General features: G+C 43.7%; 1 protein-coding gene across 1 annotated transcript; it reads right to left on the reverse strand.

Annotated features, from left to right (window-relative positions):
• Positions 1-1,224: 1,224 nt before the first annotated feature.
• On the reverse strand, positions 1,225-19,748 carry LOC130186626 (inactive tyrosine-protein kinase PRAG1-like). Its single transcript, XM_056403844.1, has 6 exons — positions 19,478-19,748; positions 15,750-16,088; positions 14,006-15,654; positions 7,348-7,493; positions 5,543-6,309; positions 1,225-3,964 (listed from the first exon to the last, which is right to left on the reverse strand). Exons 2-6 carry the CDS (start codon positions 16,011-16,013, stop codon positions 2,804-2,806), a joined length of 3,987 nt encoding a protein of 1,328 aa, XP_056259819.1. The 5' UTR covers positions 16,014-16,088; positions 19,478-19,748; the 3' UTR covers positions 1,225-2,803.
• Positions 19,749-20,763: the final 1,015 nt, after the last annotated feature.

The following is a 20,763-nucleotide window of genomic DNA, read 5'->3' on the forward strand; positions in this document are numbered from 1 at the left end:
GGTGTCTTTGTTTTTGTCCTCTTAGGTCCTGTGCTGAAGATGGTATGCTGAGATGTGTATTTGCTCAAATAAAGTATGCAACCTCCTGACCGGTGTTCACTCAACAAACAAAGACAGGAGCCTTGCTGCTGTTACCAGGGGGGTTATTTGGATTCTTGCTCAACAGGCTGCTTCACGCGGTGAGTGTGTGTGTGTGTGTGTGTGTCTGTCTGAGAGAGAGAGAAAGAAAGAGAGGGAGACAGAGACTGACTGCGTTCCTGGAAATGCCATTCCATTGGTCAAAACACCATGGCAACATAGTTCCACCTATGACAAGGGAGCAGCCAGTGGTTTTGAAGGAGTGACGTGGAGCAGAAAGCTACATGGGGGGGAGTCGGGGGGCAGCGCTGGGGGAGGGATTGGGTGGGGTGGGGGGGCGGTGGTGAAGTCTGTGGTCTGTTTTGGCCTCAGGCTCCAAACTCAAATTGAGATTCCACAACACGTACAACCTGTTGTGCTGATCTGTGCAATGCACTCTGTCTCCCCCATGACAGCAGATGCTTAAGTTTCATAGCTTTCTCTGGCCATTGGCTTATGCCTGTTAAGATTTCTTCCATCACATCTTGCGTATAAACCATTTCAAAATTCAAACTCACATCAAAAGTAACCTAAATTACTGGCATAAATTGTGTTTCATGCTTCACCTAACAGCAGAAATACTAGACAAAGGAATATATTCAGCTGCAGTAACTTCCTGCTCAGACCTGATGCTGGAGGCATTCACAAATTTCACTAGTTGTTACAGGGTTAAAGTTTTTCATTCTGCCATTACAATAGATGCCACAGTCTTGCATAATGTACTTTAGAGAAGTAGGATTTCAAAGCCAGAAAATAAAGACAAGACGCATAACAAAGCCTGGGTTATTTTGTATGCAGTCATGCTCCATGTTCATCGAAATAACACCCTGCACTTCCTGTCACAAAACATGGGGACTGTTCTCCAGTCAGCTCCTCACTTCCCCTCTCTCTCTCTCTGAAGTTGAATGTCTAGTAAAGACAAAATTATAAGACTGATGAATTTTACCATATAGAGGGAATCAATGTGTACATGAAATGTTTCGTAGAGGTTCATTAATACTGGAAGCCAGTAACAACAAAATATTATTAATAGCTTGATCAATGTAATATTAATAGCTCAATCAATAAAATAACTGAATACAAAGAAACGATCAAAACACTGGATAATACTGTGAGAAAATATATGCACAGTTTATTGATAGATGCAAATAAGTGAGGCACACACAAAATAATTCAAATCAATAATGTATTAGCGGTGAGATCAGACCATGTTTTTTCCTCTTCAACATTAGAAACATCTGTCATGGACAAAAACCTGCATGCAGGTGGTTTAATTCTCTTCTCTGGACTTTATTAGGAAAAATTCTTTGTTGGAGATAAAAAGTTCATAACTTGAAGCATCCTCTGCAGCCTACGCAGAACATAGGAGAAAAAAAAAACAAAACAGGCCCAGCTGCTGCTGTGCCAAAAAAAAAAAAAAAAACATAATTTGATAAACCACATATTAAAATAAACACAGAAATTCCAGTGACTACTACAGGATAACAAATTATATCATAAATATTTTTTAACTGCTGCTCATATTCATGGCTTTTTAAGACCTGCTTGGGCTCATTTTTGTCTAATATCATCTACAAATAACTGTACAAAGTCGTTTCTAGAACATTCTGTGAAAGGCCAGTTTCACAAAGGACAAATGATCAGAAATATTTACATTTGGCTTCCGAGTCACTGTAACATATACAAAGAACAAAAGGCACTGTGACAAATGTTAAAACATTTAAATATATACTAAAAAGTAAGTATAGGGAAGAACTGGGCATCGTCCATTCAGTGGAAGAGATCGCTAACGTTGAAAATTGTTTTGTCAATCCGATTTATGTTGAGTTGTGTTAGACAGTATGGATTATCATTAATTTATACCGAGTCTATTCATTATGCAGTGCTGTCTAACAAGGCCTGTGATAACACACATTTAGGGGAGGCTGCGTCCATCAGTCCAACTAGTAAAACCAGTATCCAAAGAGGAACGGGCATCCTTCTATGGATGTGGTTAAAGACTGTGTGTTGTTAACACAGTACAGCAATGTGTGCCCATGAATAAACATATGACGGAGAAGGTGCAAAACTGTAAGTTTGCTACTGACCTCATAGTTTTATTAAAATATCAGGCAAAATAAAAGTTAGCTGCACATTCAAACTAGACACAGCATTACTTCGCAAAGCTGGCTGACATTATTATTATCCTGTTCTCAGTGGCAAAATGTCTCAATTGATATTTAATAAATACACAAAATACAGTGTCAAACATGAAACTTTGGTAAGTGTATTATAGAATTATGAATACTGTCTATATCTGCCTTTTTTTCTTTTCTTTTTTTTTACTGATGGATTTATCAGCACAAGGCTGTGAATGTTTTAGTGATTTTGTCAATATGTCTGTCACTGTATGGCGGAGTTTTCAAGTCATTTCTTCGTTAGGCTGACAACAGTCTGTGGCGGGATACTGTTGGTGTAAAAGGTTCAGAGTGGACGGCTAGGTTGATGCATGGCTCTCATGCATGTAGCAGTAGCGCAAACAGGTGGGCAGGTTTCACAGTATCTCCAAAGGATCACACTGTCTGGACCCATCCATAGTGTCTGGACATTAACTTTAAACTTATTGGTCTTTCCTCATACACACATTCACAAATTCACACATTGCTTTGGCTCCACTTACACACACTTTTAACCCTAAAGTGAGCCATTACTTTAGTGAGTACAGCAGTTCAGCAGTATGGCAGAGAGACAGAGGGTGAGCCGAGGAAAAGTACTGACAGCACAACCAGTCCTCCAGCTCCGCGTTCCTCTCTGGCTCCAGTGAACGCTCAGCAAACTTCATCATCAGCAGGGCTCGTTTCACGTCCAGCCAGTTGAGGAGACCCTCGTGTCGGGATCCGTCAATGAAGCTTCCTCCGTGTCCGTGTCTCTCCAACTGCTGCTCCATCAGGTCCTTCCTGGGGCCCCAGAGCAGGCTCTGCAATATGCGTTTGGCCTCCTGGATGTGGATTCGTTTGATGGGGTCGGGTTGGAGCAGGAGCTGCGCCAGCCTCTGGAGGCCGGCTGAGTAAAGGGAGACAGAGGGGATGGGGGGCAGTTCCTCACACCGGTAGTCTTGTTCCTTAAGTGCTGGACTCACCTCAAATGGGTTGGACTGGTGGAGGAGCTCATAGATCAAGATGCCCGTCTGGAACTCGTCAAATTTGCGGTACTGGGCTGCTGAGACAATTTCAGGTGCCAGTCTGGCGTGGTCACGTTTGGTGCGAGGGTCCACGTTGGTTGAGGCCGCGTCCTCGGAGGAGCGACGTTTGGACTTGGCAAAGTTGCTGATGAGGAGCCGGGGAAGGTGGCGCTGATTGTCTGCACCGTTTGAACCATTACTGGTGCAGTTCTCACTGTTGGTCTGTTGGGGGAACTGGGAGGACCTGCGGTGATGAGGCACCAACAACAAGTTTTCTAGGCAGAGGTCGCGGTGCGTGACTCCATGCTCCTTCAAGTGCTCCAGGCCGTTGCAGAGCTGCAGGAGGAGGAAGCAAACGCGGCGCTCGTATACCTCTGGCTGAGTTTTATGGAACGCCTCCCACTCTCGAACAAAGTCAGCTGCTGTCTGCTGGGGGATCTCAGGGGTGATGACCACCACTCGCTCTCGGTCTACCTGTTGGCCCGGTGCAGACTTGGAGGGCTGCTGCGGCGATGTAGCAGGTGTGTTGCGCAGAGAGACTTCATCAGAAGGCAACATGCTCTGGGGGACACAGGCGAGAAAGTGTCCACAGTCCTGCTGGAGGTTGAAGTGGGGAGGCATGCTCTGCTGCACTGACAGACCGTAGAGATGGCCCTGTTTGGACTCCATGGATGGACTCTTACAGATCTGGCGAGGTATAAACACAAAGGGCAGTGGGAGGAAGGAATGAAGGAAAGGAGAAAATAGGGACAGAGAGGGGGGAGAGAGGAATTCCACACAGAGACGGAAAGGGAGGGGAGCCAAGAAACATAAGAAAGGAATGCTTGTTAGTGAAGTTTTAAGGTCAATGCCAAATCAGTTCCTGCTCTAATTCAAGTGAAACCAGTGTCCTAGATGCAGATTTAAACTTAATTTCCAACTGAAAAGCTTTAAAAAATAAATAAATAAATAAAAAAGCATTTTTAACCCACAAAGTTATTCCAGGACTGGGTTCAGCTAGTGTTAAAGTAAACCACTACAGCCTCTCAGTGTTTGTCAGTCTTTTGTAAGCAATGAAAGAATTCAAACTAATGAATAACAAACTAACTAAAACTAACTGAATAAAATCTGAATCTGGACTCTTAAACAAACATTAAAATGTCTCCCATGAAATTTTAGCATGTCTTCAATGTGCGTTGGGGTCAGATTAATAAATATAATCTCTTCTTTGTGATTAACTGGAACAAAATCTTATTTCATGTGGTTCATGTTTCAGCCAGCAAAACATTAGTAACATGTGAATACATAAAGTTACACAAACACATAGTGTGGAACACTAATCAATGCTGGTTTCACATTATATAATCACCATTAGTATTATTCTACATTGTGTGGTTGTGTGTGTGTTGGCCTTGACAACAGGGGTTTGTCTGACTTTAAATCCTGCCTGGAATCTAAAGATTAATTGGGCCTAGAGATATTAAGCAAGAGTGTAGGCACCCAGGCTGTGGCATAATACATACTGTACAAACGGCTGCTGTTTTTTTTTTCTTTTGTCTTACAGCACTAATGACTTTGGGACAAAGGTCAGTGAGACTGAATCCACACCCTACTTTTCTTAGTGGCTGTTTACACTACATGCCCCGAAGGTTTGTGTCGTAGTGAGGACCATCCCATCTGTGGCCTAAGAACAAACACGACCACCACCCGAAATTTTAATCTCCTCACTCTATCCTCAAACCGTCAAATCCCTGCTTAAAAGAACAGTTGACAACACCCACTGTGCAAATTATCCCTTAAAACAACAGTGGAAATGATCTTCAGTTGCTCTGACTGGAGAGACTAAACACTGCAACCAACCACCAACCCACACTTGTTTACACTTATATGTAAACATACTTATGGTATACTTATTGTGATCTGTACTCAATATTCAAAATCAAGGCCGACCATGAAATGATCATAAATATCAGCAACTCCATCAGGTTATTCAATAATAATTACATATTAAAAACTGTGTGAGATATCAAGTGATGATGATGCAAAGATATGTACATGTAATTCAGTTTCACTTGAGAACGCTGTTCTTGATATTGTTTATGGTTATTTTTTTCAGCAATAGCCATTTGATGTAAAACTACTCTTGGTGGAAAAGGGAAAAGCTGCTGTTGCCACCAGTAACCACAGGAACGGCCAAGTGAAACAGGACTGAAATATTAAAAGTTGTATCAAAACAAATTCATTGTATAAAATACCTTTCCACAAATTAGACCCATTAGAGATTACCTTGACAGCGTAGGAGTTGCTGGGGTCAGAGGCACAGGCAGCAGAGTAGTACACAGCATCTCCTGCGTTGCAGCTGGGCTTGTTAGATGTGAGCCTGAACAGAGACCAGTTGCTCTCCTCAAACCTCAGTGGATTCTTCTGGGAGCGGGTGAAGTGATCCTCACATTTTAGGGCCAAGCGTCGTAGGGACTCTGCATAGAGGCCTCCCAGTTTGGAGTACACACCCTCTCTACTGTCAATGTTACTCAGGAGGGTTTGGAGCTGCAGGCTAGAGCCCAAATTAGGTGCCGGGCCTGGTTCTGAGGCGGAGAAGGGCGCACTGAGCTGAGGAGAAGAGGAGCAGGTGATGCTGCCTCGACAGTGCACACCCAGACGCCCGTGAGTCTTCAGCGGCTCATCCAATGTCCGGGACCTCGAGGGTCGGCCTAGCGGGGCATGACAACGCTCCAGGGAATCACTGGAGGAGAAAATGGGCCGTGGGTCAACGGGGCTGGACGGTAAACTGGACCGGGAGGTGATGTCAGCAGGTCGACAGACATTGCTCTCTGAGCCAGTGAACGGGAGGCGTGGGTAGGCTCGGACAAAGGGTTTCCCATTGGTGCTATCGGGAGCCGACACGGTGCGGTTGACCATTTTTTTCTCAGGGAGTGGCGGCGGCTGGTTACTTAAGCTGTTGAAGGAGGGTGGGTGAGGAGATCCTGGAGCTGAGACCACTGGACTTCTGGGAAATGGAGAGGAACAAGACATCCGTGTAGCATCCCGACAATCTATGAAGAGAGGGAAATTACATCAGCAGGTCTGCCTATCGATTATCGAAAATATACTTGGAAAATAGAAACACAAAGATACAGCCAGAAACCAAACAAGCTTTGTGGATTCACACAATATATCCTGTGTTTCTCATACCTGAACAGTACACACAGACTGGCATAATCCTGGGTGACAGCTGTGAATTTGATTTATTTACTACTCTCCTTCTGTCACTGCCTACTGCTCAGCCTCAGTGCAAACACGTACCTCGTTTCCTCAAAAGAGCTGGAAATTTCCACAATCCAGGATTCAAGCTGACACTCAAAACATCTTCCATCCAATTATAATCCATTTGTCAATTAAAGACTTAAAGTTGGAACTTGACATTACACTAGAGGAGACAGATACTGAGATAATTGTGCAGTGCAGTCTTCAATAACTGCTTTCACAGAGGGAGGGGGGGGGGCTGAAAAAAAAGTACTCTGTAGGATGTAGCCAAGCCCTTTTTCCCTCGTTATCATACTCCATAATTATCTCTTCAAACGACATTGGCCAGGAAGTTACAGCAATTACAAGCGTCTGAGCGTCACAGACGTTTAAGGCTGATACGCAAAGACAATTTCTAAACCAAGGACAGATGCCATTCTGAGCCACATCTCAGGTTTGATGACAGAAAGAAATCAACACCAGGTCAAAACTATTCGTATATGTGCACTTCACGAAAGAAAAATAACAGATAAGCTGTCAGACTGCTGCTATAAAACCGTGCAGCACTCCTTTTCCTCTTTTTTCTGTGTCGTTAAGTTTCAGTCCGGACAAAGTACATCTTCATAGTAAAACATGATGAAACAGTATCTGAACAGCAAGACAACTAACGTCAATGGATTTCCCCTAGTGACTTGTATAAACTGGCCTGTAGATCAGATAATCCCCTGGCATCTCAATATACACATGTATCAGTTAAAACCTGTGAAAGTTTCTATTAGAGTCAATGGAGCTGTACCACAGATATTTATAATAAACCTGGCCAAAATATGAGCGTGAGTGGTATTTACCGGTGTCAGCAGTCAGGTTGTCAGTGGAAGCTGTGGGGAGGCTGGAACTGCTCAGGCCCCATGGAGACGAACTGGTACTCTCTGCTGACCCTTGTTGGCTGCAGCGGTCCAGCTCCATATTGCTGCCACTCACCTTGCTCGACACTCTGTAAAAGAAGAAAACAACAGACACAGTGTAAGTGAATACGATGGGAAAAGAAAGATGTAAACAAACACAACAAATTTTGTGTATATTGTTTCTGCGTCTGCATTGCTGTCTGCTTGTGTACCGCAGTGTCCCGCGGCAGTTTGTCGCAGCAGTAGAATATTTCTTTGTGCATCTGTTTAAAAATGTGGAACCACTCCACTTCCCTGTGAGGTTTTCTTATCTGCACTATGTGTAACTAATAAGTCCATGAGATTGAGCATGTCGTTTCATTTTAAATGACGAACATAGCACTGTTAGGAGTAGTTTCACTTCCTTATTTCAGAGACACACTTCTCGATTCGGTGTAAACTTGTAACTGTGACAAACAAGCCTTACTAAATCCCCTAATGATGACAGATGTGGCAATATAGATTTGTTCTGATATCGGCTCCCTTTTTTGAAGACAGCATCCAAAAGTGGCGATTACAGGATAATGGCACATTAGATTTTCCTACATTTCCCAAGATTCCCTGGAGTTAGTTGCTTCAAAGACACACTGTAACCTGAGTGAGAGCGAGTGCAAGGACCGACTGCCCGGAGGATTGAAATTTTAACCTAGGTCAGACTAAAGCAGGATTTGACAGTAGCACAAATAGAGAGCAAACAAAATGACTCCAGTATTGTCAAATACATACCAATAGCTATTTACAGTTTGTGAATATTAGCTACCATTAGCCACACTTAGCTACTAGAACAACTAAAGCTGTAGCAGCAAAAGCCCTGTGTATATTGAATCTTATCATCTACTATTAATTTATTCTCTGAAAAGTTACATAATCTCCCTTGAATCAGAAACTGTTCATTTCTCTTAATTCACTAGACACCAGCTTTGCATTCTCCTTCTCCGTTTGTCTGTCTACCACGATGGCTGCTTATAATACCAATGAAAACTGTGCATGAGGAGACTATCTAATCAAGGTGACCAATTAGGCTGAGTGACAGCCTTTCACTTGTCTCATTATACCCGCTAATGGCTCAGGGAAACACGGTCCCATCCCATCCCTTCATCTCTCCTTCCTCTCCTCCATCACAAAATGACTCTTCTATCCATTTATCTGCTGGCCCCTGACTTCAATTCCACCATAAATCAGCAGAACAAACAGACGAGGAGGAGAAAGGAGAAAGGGGAGGAGCACAGGACGGAGACAAAGGGTTAGGTATTCTCTCTGGGCAGTTAGCTAAAGGATCTGCTATCGTTTTACAGACAAAAGAGCCGTGATGAAAGGCAGTGGAAATGCTGAGGCAGAGGAGAAATGGTAATGGGTGCAGGGATTACTGGTCTGTGTACATGTGTGCACCTGTGCATGTCTCGCTCTAGATCTCTGAGATTTGTGTCCAAAACATGAGATTTTCTGTGATGAAAGAATGCCATTGCTTGATGTCCTGTGGGAGGATGTGCGTGGCTGAATGAGCCTTCTGATTAAGGGCATGCAAAAAAAACAAAAAAAAAACACCTTTTCTCTGATTAGGACTGCATCTAAGAATGTACAAGCATTGCACTGTAAAATACAATGCAAGTAGTACGTATCATCATTATCAGTTAATCTGACAATCCTTTTCTTAGGTAAATAATAATTCGGTTTAAAAAATGTTGGAAAATAGTGTCCATCACAATTTCCCAGAGCCCAAGGTCAAGTCAGAAACCTAATGATATTCAGTTATTTTAACGTCACACACAGGAAAGCAGCAAGACTGAAAAGAGAATCATTCAACCAAAATATTTGTGATATGGCTTCAGCAGTGCAACTGTTCAGTCAGTATTTAGACAAATGATTTTAGCTTCATATAAAACGCATGTTCTCATGACACCAAAATGCACCATTCATCAGGATTTTCATCACTGTGCCTGGAATGCCCAGTTCTAGCCTAAACATCTATTAATAAACATCTTGATTGCCTATTTCCTCAGAATAGATTAAATGTCTACGTGAGACATCATGATCGCCACAGTAAACCTGTCAGACGAGGTTTGTATTCCGCAATCAGCCCAGCAACGACGGTAACCCAGATTTAGAATGTAAACAATCATGCTACAGTAAACACACTGTATCTGTTGACACATATGCTATTCTGACATGTGTGTGTGTGTGTGTGTGTGTGTGTGTGTGTGTGTGTGTGTGTGGTATTAATAAAGCTGTGTGAGAGGAGCAGGGGGAGTTTTTAAAAAGGGATCAGACTGGGGTTACAGCTAACTAGCCACAGATAGCAGCGGGACGGTGTAAAATGAGACACAAACTATACTGAAATGTTGTTGTTGTTGTGGACCAGGCTCACACAACTGGTTTCACTTCTTGACTCTTATTTAGTGCCTTGTCTGTGGTGAATGATGACATTTGAGAGACATAGTACTGGGTGTCCGTTGATTGCATCCTTTGGGTGTGCAAAATGCTCACAAACATTATTTTACGCAGCATTAAGAGTGATGAAACAAAACCCTGTAACCTGATTACACCCAATGCATTCATATTCAGAGTTTTGTTTCACTGGGGTGGGGTTAAGTAGGAAAGCAGGCTGACTCAGATTTGACTCATATAGGAGGTGGAGGTGGTTTCATGAACACCTGTACCATGTAGTCCAATCCCCTTCAACAGCCATGCAGCAGACACAGCCTCTGTTAAAATTAAAATAGCAGTCAGAGAGAAACTGATTTAACTGCACTTTTTTGTTGTATTGGACAAAATTATATTCTAAGATGTTCCTTTTCTATTATGTAAAGACTCACAAAGGTTGTTATCTATAGCATAGCTGTTGTACTGGATTGCCTTCTTTTGTGCAAGTTGTCCAACCTCTATATGTTACAAAATAGTGCAGAAAAGAAAGACACCCATTGTTTCTTTCCTGGAATGGTAGGATAGTTACCACGGCTATATAGTCATATAAACCAAAGATCCATTAACGTTTGACACCAATTCTTTTTTATCTCTCCCAACTTGCTCCAGCCTTGCCTTGTTATCTTCTTGTCTGTCAGCCAGCTCCTTCCCTTTTTCACTGCAACCCACTTTCATTTTTTTTCTTACATTATATCAAATTCTGCAAATGTAATTTTTGGTGCTCCTCTCCCTAACACACTTTGTCTATAATCTATTTCACATCTCAAGCGCTTCATTTTACCACAGTTTTAATCAGGGCTCAGGGTGCGTTAAAATGAAAGAATAAGATCATCTCAGCAGAAAAGGATTATAAGAGACTAGTACAAGAAGCAGAAGCAGAGCGGAAATACAGAATTAACAGAAAGTTGACCACATGCCACAGTCACTGCACAATTCTGAGGCACTTCTGAATTTTGGCTGACAGGAGTGTGAAAATAAGCCTCTGCTTACAGAAGAAGCCACTGTGGTTTATTTCGACCCTTCTGAAACACGTTTAAACTCTGACCACTTTCCTGTTTAAACAAGAACATCACCATTTCCTTTAACAAGTCTAATGATAGATGTGTTGTCAATCTTGGTGTCTTGCTGAGGACACATATGAAAAGAAGTTGCCATCAGGTGCCTACCTCATGCTGGAGAGGCAGAGGTCCTTGTCGGGCTGGCGGGCACAAAATGCCCTTGGATCAGACCAGCGGCTCTCTAAAGCCCCGCCATGTGTAGTAACACAACCCTGGTTCCACACGAGTCATATGTGTATTTAAAGTCTGTCTCAGCAGGAAAAGCAACAGCACCCATTAGATGCGCAAAATAAAAGCACCCGTATCCCATATGTAGCATTCACTCATTGACCTAGTAGTTCACTTTAGAGCAGCTTCAGGTCTGTCAGATGGCAACAAGATGCTATCTGTTCTGCTGCAGAGAGGGGATCAGGATGGCTCTGTGGCGGGAGGGGCAGCACGTCTTGGAACAGTAGTTTAGAGAGCAAAAGGAAATTCACACCCAAGTCAAACTCAATGGGTTTGAATCCACGTGGCTGATCTATAAATTCTACTTCTATTGGTGGCGACCGACTGCCAGACTGGGACAGTTTGGGAGTTGCCAGGGGCAACAATCTGTTCGCTAAAAGCCCCTCCCTTTGGCAACCTTCACTGACCAATTGACACGCCTTCCCTGTTAAAGAGTACTTACTCACACACTAATGCATGACACAGACACATGCACAAACACGCACGCCTCTTAGACTTACCCCATCACATGATATGTAGGTTGACCTCTTACAAGGAATACAAGAGGGAAACTTTTGGTGTTTTCCACTGTGACCAAAGGCTCGGGGAGGCAGATTTTTCAAACCATCTGTGGCTTTTAAATGATTCAGCACATCAAAATGCTGCTTCACAGGGTGCATGTACACATTTTTTTTTTTTTTTTTGATTTTATTCCACACAAAAGACAAAGTTTCGGTTGCTTTGCAGGCAATATTTAGATTCTTTTTTCCTGCACCACTTCGCCATTGAGTTTCCAGTACATGCCTGGTGCCCAGGAACACTTGTTGATTAAACACACTAAACCCGACGATAAACTTGGAACACAAGAAAGCCACAACTGTCGCTGGCTGGCTTGAGTCGTGTTCCCACATGTGTCTCAACAAGGTGTATTTTTATCAGCGCAGAATGTCGGCAATGTCATAACAGGAGAGATGGGCCCTTGCTAGAATTACCACAAACATAAGGGCCCTTGAAATATGATCAGCAATCTGTGTTTTTGATAGTAAAACAGTCCCACTTAGATTTTGCTGACTTGAGCAGCTGAAGATGGTAGAACATCTGCTCTTCTTGAGGAATTCACAGTCGTGTGTTACACCTCATCATGCCGTCCCAGACAAAGCAAAGTTTATTCTGAGGAAATCATTTGATCCTCTATAACTGTGACACAAGGCCTCTTCTCTGTTTCCACTTTGGGTAGCTGACTCAGACAGTGTGTGTATTCTTAGCCTCCTGCAGACTCAGGTTAAAGCACGTGTGCAAATGTTACCGATAATAAATGGCTATGTAGGCTACGCGCCTTGTGTAGAATAGGTCACGATAGTCCAAGTCTTGAACAAAGGGGAAAATGTATCATTCTGCAGATCCTCTAAGTGATGGAATTAGTTATAAAACCAGTTTTAAGTATAAAACCTTAAAACAAGTTTGCAGCAGCAATGTGGACAGCAAGAATTTAACACCCAATCATGCCAACAGTGCAAATATGAAAATGATCTTCCTCAAAGATGCATCTGAACGCCTGCTAATGACAGCTTTGTCGCTGTATGACGATATCAATGGAACAAGGCCTAAATTTTTTTTTTTTTTTACAGTTCTGTCTATTGAGCTGCAGCCAAAACAAATTTACAGTAACGTGACACAGAAGGGGACTATTTAACAGACCCATTTTGCGTGTTAATTAGAATAGAAAAAGTCACGTTACTTGCATGAATAGAACAAGGCATGCATTGAGGGATATGCCTGAACAGTTTGAATGATCACAAGGCGCTAGAATGGAGGCTGATTCAAGGCTGAATAATGATGCTATGAAAGGAGAAGGCACAATAAGATTCACACAAATCCCTGCAGTAAGATGCATGTATGTGCAGTCACGGGCAATGCACTGTAGCTTCTGTTCCATCAGCACCACCAATATTATATATATACCGTCCCCAACAGAGAGCAAAAATGCATTTATGCTTTTAGACTAAGTGCGCCTTGTAAGTGCTAAATTATGTAACATAATGAAACCACAATGTCATGACTGAATTACAGTACCATTAATTCTACTGCAAGTCATTAGGTAGGAAACCTGAGGACAGGCACGCAAATATGTGCTATAATGGGAAGTTCAAGTTTGATAAATGCATAGGATCCATCTTACAGAGAGTGTATAGTATGCTAATGTGTAATTAAACCTCTATTAGACTTTTCCTTTTACATAGCTGCCTCATTGTAAATAATATGTAGCCTCTTCCTCTGCTGTATTTACTGTGCTCTGCCCTTTTTTTTTTAGCATAAACGGTATTATGTGAAATGTATAGTAGGTAGGAAATTACATATAAACAGAAGATTTTGAAGAGCTGAACGTTTTCATCTGTACTAAATAAAGCTGCGTGTAACATTAAGAAATCTACTTTAAAAATGAAACTCAAGGAAACTGAATAATGACAGTGAGATGCAATTAATAATCACTTAATCGTTTGTCCTTTATCTTGAGATTCTTGTCATCATGTGGTCACAGCTTCCCAAATGTGAAGAGCTGTTTACTTTTCACTGCTTCATATTTAGAATATTACATGTTTACATTTTTGAACTGAATCGATCTATCGGTCCGGATGTCAATATTACATCATGACACCTTGGGCTCTGCTAACTTCTAATTGGCATTTTGTCATTACCTCTGACATTTCACTGACAGCACGAGTAACTGAAAAAGATTAATCAATAATGAAAATAAACATGTATATTTCTGATATTTATCAAATGTAGTCCTACGCAGATACAGTACAAATGTTCTATCCTAATCGAGGGATAATAACTGAATGTGTAAAAACAAAAAAGTTCTTTGTCGTTCTTACCTGTGCAGTTTCTTAGGTGGGGGAGGTGGTGGATTGGGCTCATTGTTGGCAGTTCCCTTCCCTGCTGCCAGCAGCTCTGATGAGCCGCCATGCAACGTTTGCTTGGCCGGCATGCTCCCGTTATGCTTGCCCTCCTCCTCTGCACCGGTGCCCTCAGTCTCCCCCTGACAGGCACCATTGTTGGGGGCAGCCGGGGGGGCCGTGCCTGGCTCTGTCATCGGAGGGGGGCTGCTGTGGGCCTTCCAGTCCCTGGCCTCCTTCCAGACAGCGGCACCATTGACCAGGCCTGTCACCCGAGAGGTTGTCCCCGGGTTGGCGGACAGCTTCTTCTTCTCCCCCTCTTTCCGCTCTCTGTCCTCGTCCTCCTCTTCTTCCTCAATGCAGCAGTTCCAGCCAGAACTGTGGTGGTGGGGCTTGTGCCAGCGTTCGGATGCTGCACTTTGGGGCTCTGTATGGACCTTGAAGTGGCCCTCTCTAGCAGAGACGAGGAAAAGCATGGGGAGTTCAGGGAAAGGGACGGGAGATGAGATGGATGGTGAGAGGCTGGAGGTGCCCAGTCTGGGGAGTTCAGGAAGAGGGACTGGAGAAGACATGGATGGTGAGAGGCTAGAGGTGCCCAGTTTGGGGGAGCGTGTGTTCCTCTTTGGGGGAATGGGTGGGCTAGACTGAGGCTTGGGGTGGAGAGTAGGGTTGAGGCTGGCTTCTGTGGTCAGAGAGGGTGCGCTGTGGCTGGGGCTGGGCCAGCGGAAGGCTGGGCTGCTGGGGTCTTTACGTGCGGTGGGGCTGAAATGGCACTGGGTGCTGACAGCTGAATCTGGGCTGCTCAGATAGAAAGTCCTGTTGTTCTCCTCTGTGTGAGCGGCCATTACAGTGATGGTGGCCCGTTGACTGTCTCCTGAAAGCTCAGGCTCAGAGCAGGACGAGTTCTTACTCTGGTTTGGGGACTCAGGATGGGACTGCACTTCATTTCCTTGTGGCTTGCGCTTTTTCTTGGTGCTCTCTGCATAAATGGGTTCTGAGCTTGGCTGTCCATTGGGAGAGTGGGGAGCTGACTGAGGGCTACCCATGGCTGGTGAACTTTGGGGGCTGCCTGACCTGACTTGTCTTCCTCCCAATCCATCTGCCCCAGGAAGTGAGTCTGTACTGCTACGATAAGAACAAGAGGAGTCTGATGTGCTGGTCTGTTTTGACAGGACGGGAACAGAGCGGAGGGCTGGTGGGGGACTGTGTCTAGTGGTGTCCACACTTAAAGTTGTGGTGGGGAAAGTGGTAGAAGTGCTGGAGGTCTTAGTGGTAACAGTAGCAGTACTAACACTGCTTGTACCATTGCTATGAACTGGACTGGAAGACACAATATCCACTGATGAAGGTATCTCCACAGATGCCTGATGGGCTTCCTGATAATTTGTCTTGGTAGTCAAACCGCTTCCGTTATAAGTGCTCTTGGTTGTAATAGCGGCCGTACTAATCTGCTGCCTTCGGGTGTCTCCATTGGCGTTCTTCTTTAAACTCTGAGAACCTCTACCCTCCTCCTGGGTGACAAAGATACTGCCAATGATCTTGTGACAGCCATTACTATCAATATAAAGAGATGACAGGTCCAACAGCTTCTTCACGCCCAAACGCTCAACCGGGCTCTTTGTGTTCTCCTGTCGAACAAAAACATGAGCAGACATTAAAAACAGGTACAGACAGAAAGAAACTCCAACGTTTGATACAGAAAAGAGACATTTAAGAAATTCACCTGCTCTATGTTCATGTTGACATCAGTCGACTCGTTGGTGTCAAGGCTCATCATAGTGGGTTTGACAGCGATGGTTGGCTTGCTGTAGGGTGAAGGTACTGTTACTCCAGCTTCTTCATCGCCTCCCGGGCTGCTCTTCAAACAAGCGGCTGGCACGCTGCCATCCAGTCCGCCGACAGTCTTGTGCGCACTAAGCGGGTGGAAGCAGTTCTTACAAGAGCCGGGTTTCCACACGTGTTCTGCAAAGTCGCTGCACGCTGACATCTTTGGTTTACTAAATCGGGTGTTGTCAGAGGTGGCTGTGGGAGGATCTGGGAGATATGGGATGAACCGTCATGGCTGGGCCACAGAAGGTCGCAGCGTCACAAGATGTTCATCACAGGGCAGTATGCAAAGGAGAAAAAAAGAAGAGGAGGTACACTGTTAGAAGAATGAAGTCATGAAGTCTGTGTAGTTGCTTCTTCTACACTTTACAAATAACATAACGATTCTGATTTTCAAAGCATAATTTTGTGCCTGTCACTGAACTTATTAAGCAGATTGAATTTCAACCATGATATTAGTAATCCCCATTAAATACAGTTTATTTGCCAATGTCATATAAATTCAGTGTTTTTGCTATTCATTCAGTCATTGCAGGCTGTTTTTTTCTGAGATGTATGATTCTGAGTGAAGATACATCTTTTTTAAAAAATCAGGTTAATAATAAAATACAATTATTCAAACATCTCGGTGAAATTGTAAAGGCAGTGATGAGAGTCCGAACTGACAAGTGTCTCGAAGCTCATAGAAGACCTCCGTTAGGATATTAGTGTCATCTGCGGATGTAACTTAAGAAGAGCCGGTGTGTGCTGTGCTGCTTGTTCCCATGGCCTCCTAAATTAGAGGGTATGTAGTTTCTGTTCAACCAAAGGGCCTGCCGGTGTGAGCCTTGAGACATAAAAGCCCTCCAGAGTCCTCTGCAGCCCCCGACACGCTAGAAGAAGACGGAGGAGCCTCAAGCATCCCGGAGGTCGGAATGTCAGGAATGTCTTAAGTCTCACCAGGGTGAGTCTCACACCCACGATAACCTCCCTTCCCCCTTCCCCCTTCCCCACGCACCCACACACCTCCCACTCCACATGTGTGTCCTCCTTCTCTCACAAACAAACTGACTGACACACACACACACACACACACACACACACACCATCTTCCTTTGCCTCTCTTGTGTCCTGTTTAACTGGACTGACAGTGAGAAGATCAACAACATTTCAGAGGGATCATTTGTTTCCTTGCATCTGAGTGTCCCTCTTTATGTTCTTTTCACACCTTTAATTGCCTCTCAACAAGGTGCCGCAATGACACACAGCAACATTAGCTCACTACCTAGACTCATTATCCGGAAAAAAAACGGAGGAGGCATGAGGATGAACAATTACTCCCCTAATACAATGAAAAAAAATTGTCTATATATGCACCCCATTTAGCCACAGTGATTCTTGATTTCTAAATCTTACATTCCCTGACTCTTGACTAAAAATACCAGGACACAAGATAAGCAGTGCCTGAGCCTTGTGCTAGGACTACTGGTAATTCATGACTCCAGTATAACATAAGTCCAGTATAACTATAGGAATGAGGAGTTTTCCTGTTGGCAAAGATAATGCATGTTTACATTTGTCTTTGTTCTGTCTGACTCAGTTTGGGCAGGAAAGCATAGCCCACTGTTTGTTTAACTGTTCCTGCGACAACAGAGGAAACCGAGCCTTGCCTAACATCTTATGGCATTGTCCATGAGTCATATGACGTGATGACTGATCGGGGATACACAGATCTTTTAGGCTACTAGGCCTGTTGCTTAAGACAACAGACTGACTGTCAGTCAAGAGCATGTCTAGGGGGTATTCTAGGACGACCGGACAATAACAAAGCATAGACAGACAGAGCACTGGTGTGGGAAGTTTATTAAGTTACCAAACTGACAGTGTAGTCCCTGAACTGGGGCAGTTTGGTCTCTGTTGTTCCACTTTCCCTGCAGTGAAATAACTGACAAAAACAGAGGAAGACATGACAGAGGTTCACCTGAAACGTCCAACATTTTTGTGCTCTGTCTTGTACTCTCGCATCTCAAACTGAACCTCGTTCAGCCCTGCTTGTTTGAACAGAGATAGACCCTGCTGTCTACATTCCCCACACCTTCTCAAGCTCAAGGTCCAATATTTCTCACTTCCTCTTGTAAAAACACACACACACACACACCTACACACACACACACACACACACACACAGAATTACCAGAAATTCAGCCATATGACAAAATTCAAGACCTGCCTTCAATATATAACTCAGACTGTAAAAAAATATCTCATGAGCATGTGACAAGTCAGGGCGCCAGAAAAATAAGATGAGCGCAAGAAAAAGTGAGTCGAGGGTGGAAGTCGGTCTGATGTGGAATTTATAGTTTAGGTTCACCTAATAAAGGCATTATGAATCTTGAAGTCACAAGCCTTGTGTCCGTATGACCTCTGCACATATACACTGCTGCTTGGCCACTAGATGTCTCAAAAACACATCCACTTTTCCTGAGGAATTAAAATCTACTATCCTAATCTTAGGGAATCTGAACACAGCAGACTGGAAGCTAAAATTGCAGGGCTGCTTGAAACAAACTAGGGACTTGCTTTGAACTAACAGACTGTAATGCATTAAAGAATGCAGTCAGGATGCAATGGTAGACTGGATGGCAACAGTTTAAATAGCCCAGCAAGGAAGTAAACAGCCCACAGATATGGTGACCGGAGGAGTAATTAAGTTTCAGGTTAGAGGGCTTATCAACACTCAACAGCTGCTGAAACTGCACTTTGCCTGAATCCTTCTGCAGGAGCACCCCCCCCCCTTAAACACATCAGCACACATGCTACAGGTGGGGCAGCTTTATGAAGCACAGGTCATCTGATGGTTGTTATTATGCAAACTGTAACATAATTCACTGCATTAGCTTACTGGCTCTTTTTTTTTTTTTTTTTACTAAACTGGTGTACCATGTCAAAAACAAAAGCCCACAAAGAATTAATTAAATGAGATGTCCAGGGAAATAATTATACAACCTATGGTCAACATTACGCTCTGATAAGCAGGACATATCAGTGTGTTCGCCCACTTTGAATACAAATTCTTTTACTAGCAACATTTGTCACGCCTGCCTCACTCACACGGCCCATTCATTCATTCTGGAGGGCAGGGGAGGGGAGGGGGACATACAACCTGCTTCTTCGATACTCAGAAGGAATTTCCGCCAAAACTTGTGACCTTCTCACTAATGTCTCAAAACTTCCACCTTAAGACAGTTTATCTGAACGTTTTACTATACACCTAGACCTGAACAAACACTCGGCATAAGCCAAACACCCCCACGTGTTTCGGCTTGAGCCTCCGTTTTCTTGGTTTGATAATTGAAGATTTGGCTACCAAACACTTGCTACCAAATTTGGTTTATGGCGCTTTACAGTAGCAGGAAAAATCGTAATTTGTGGAAACTGGCGAAATGGCAGTAGTTTTTATCTCATGCAGTAACACAACACATAGACAGAATTTTAACTGTAACAACTCGACTCAACCTGTATCACTGAACCAATAACAGAGGTGTAAATGAAGGGGAAAAAGGAAAAGCCAGCTACAATGTAACCATGGTAAAGTAGCCAAGGTTATCTACTGGCTACTGACTGACTGATTGACTGACTGCTTACCTGCTCGGACTTTCTCTTCCCTGGCAACACAAAAGGTCTCCAAAAAAATAAACAACACAACTGTATCGTAACTGCTCTTCGGGTTCCCACAGGAGCCGATATCCAGGTTTTATGTCTTCACGTATCCCACATGCGATAGGTTAATGACCCAGGAGACGAGTGTGTCTGTGTGTGTGTGTGAGCTGCTGCTGCTGCTGGCTGCTGGTTTCGGCTTCAGCCGGGCACGTTACCGCCGCCTCTGCTGCTGCTGCTGCTGCTGCTGCTGCTGTTGTTGTGCTGTGCAGAGGTGGAGTGCTGAGGCGGAGCAGGAATCCTCTGCAGCAAGCATGGAGAGAGAGCACAAGGAGGTGGGAGGAGCTCCTCGCCAACCATGCAGTCTGGCCAGTAGCCACACTCACAGATTTTCATTAAGGCTTTTGTCCGAGTAGCTGTCATAAGGATGTTTACACAACCCAGCTTTCAGCATGTCAGAGATGTACACATGACTGTTTTTGCAAATACTGTAAATCCCCCAGTTTTTTTTAAAAGTTGCAGCTTAAATCTACAAAGGATGCATGGTTTCACAAAAAAAGAAAGAAAACACTTGGTTAAAAACACAATTGTGCTGTGCATGTTTATTCTGCAAGCAATCAGTCTTGTTCAGAAGCTCTTTAGTTGTGGGGAAGGTGAATGTATACCAACATCCATGGTTTTTTTGCTGCCACTTCCCTCCTGCTACCCCCTGGTCTGCTGCTGCCTCTGTTCATCATGGCTGGGGTGACAGAGTGATAGAAAAACACTGCCGCTGCTGCTGAGCCAGGCCGAACCCCTGCTGGTTTCCATTACAGGCAGCAAAAGGAGAAGCAAAACTCACAGAGTGACAAACACAGCCGCTGTGCTGGATGAAGGCAGTCATCCATAGAGATTAACCTTTTAACTGAACATGTCCTCTGATGTCTTAGTGAGAAATAACACTCAAACAAGGTCTTATCTGTTGGCCTTTTGACTTATTTAAAAAGAGCCACTGAAACAACTTTAGATTCTGCTGTATTTTTGTGTTGTGCTGACTGTTCTGCTCTTTATCTCTTAGTTTTCTTCATAGTTTGTCATGAGGACGCCAAAAAGACAGTCCTCGGATGGAGAAAAATGGCAGGGAAAACACAGCAGTAAATCTCAGGTAGCCCTTTCCTCAACTCTGAGCATCACATTTGTCCAGTCTACGTCCTTTGAAGGAGACATCTATCCATATGAATTAATTGGACACATAACATTCCAGTTTCCTGAGCCTCCTGCAAGGATTTATAGCA

This window comes from Seriola aureovittata, chromosome 18, assembly GCF_021018895.1.
Source record: "Seriola aureovittata isolate HTS-2021-v1 ecotype China chromosome 18, ASM2101889v1, whole genome shotgun sequence".
Taxonomy (NCBI): domain Eukaryota; kingdom Metazoa; phylum Chordata; class Actinopteri; order Carangiformes; family Carangidae; genus Seriola; species Seriola aureovittata.

Excerpts from the sequence above, each read along its gene's own strand:
- LOC130186626 (XM_056403844.1), bottom strand. The coding sequence starts at position 16,013 with ATGTCAGCGTGCAGCGACTTTGCAGAACACGTGTGGAAACCCGGCTCT. Across the intron at positions 15,655-15,749 it reads TCAACATGAACATAGAGCAG|GAGAACACAAAGAGCCCGGT; the intron begins GTGAATTTCTTA and ends TTTGTTCGACAG. Across the intron at positions 6,310-7,347 it reads CAACCTGACTGCTGACACCG|ATTGTCGGGATGCTACACGG; the intron begins GTAAATACCACT and ends CTCTCTTCATAG.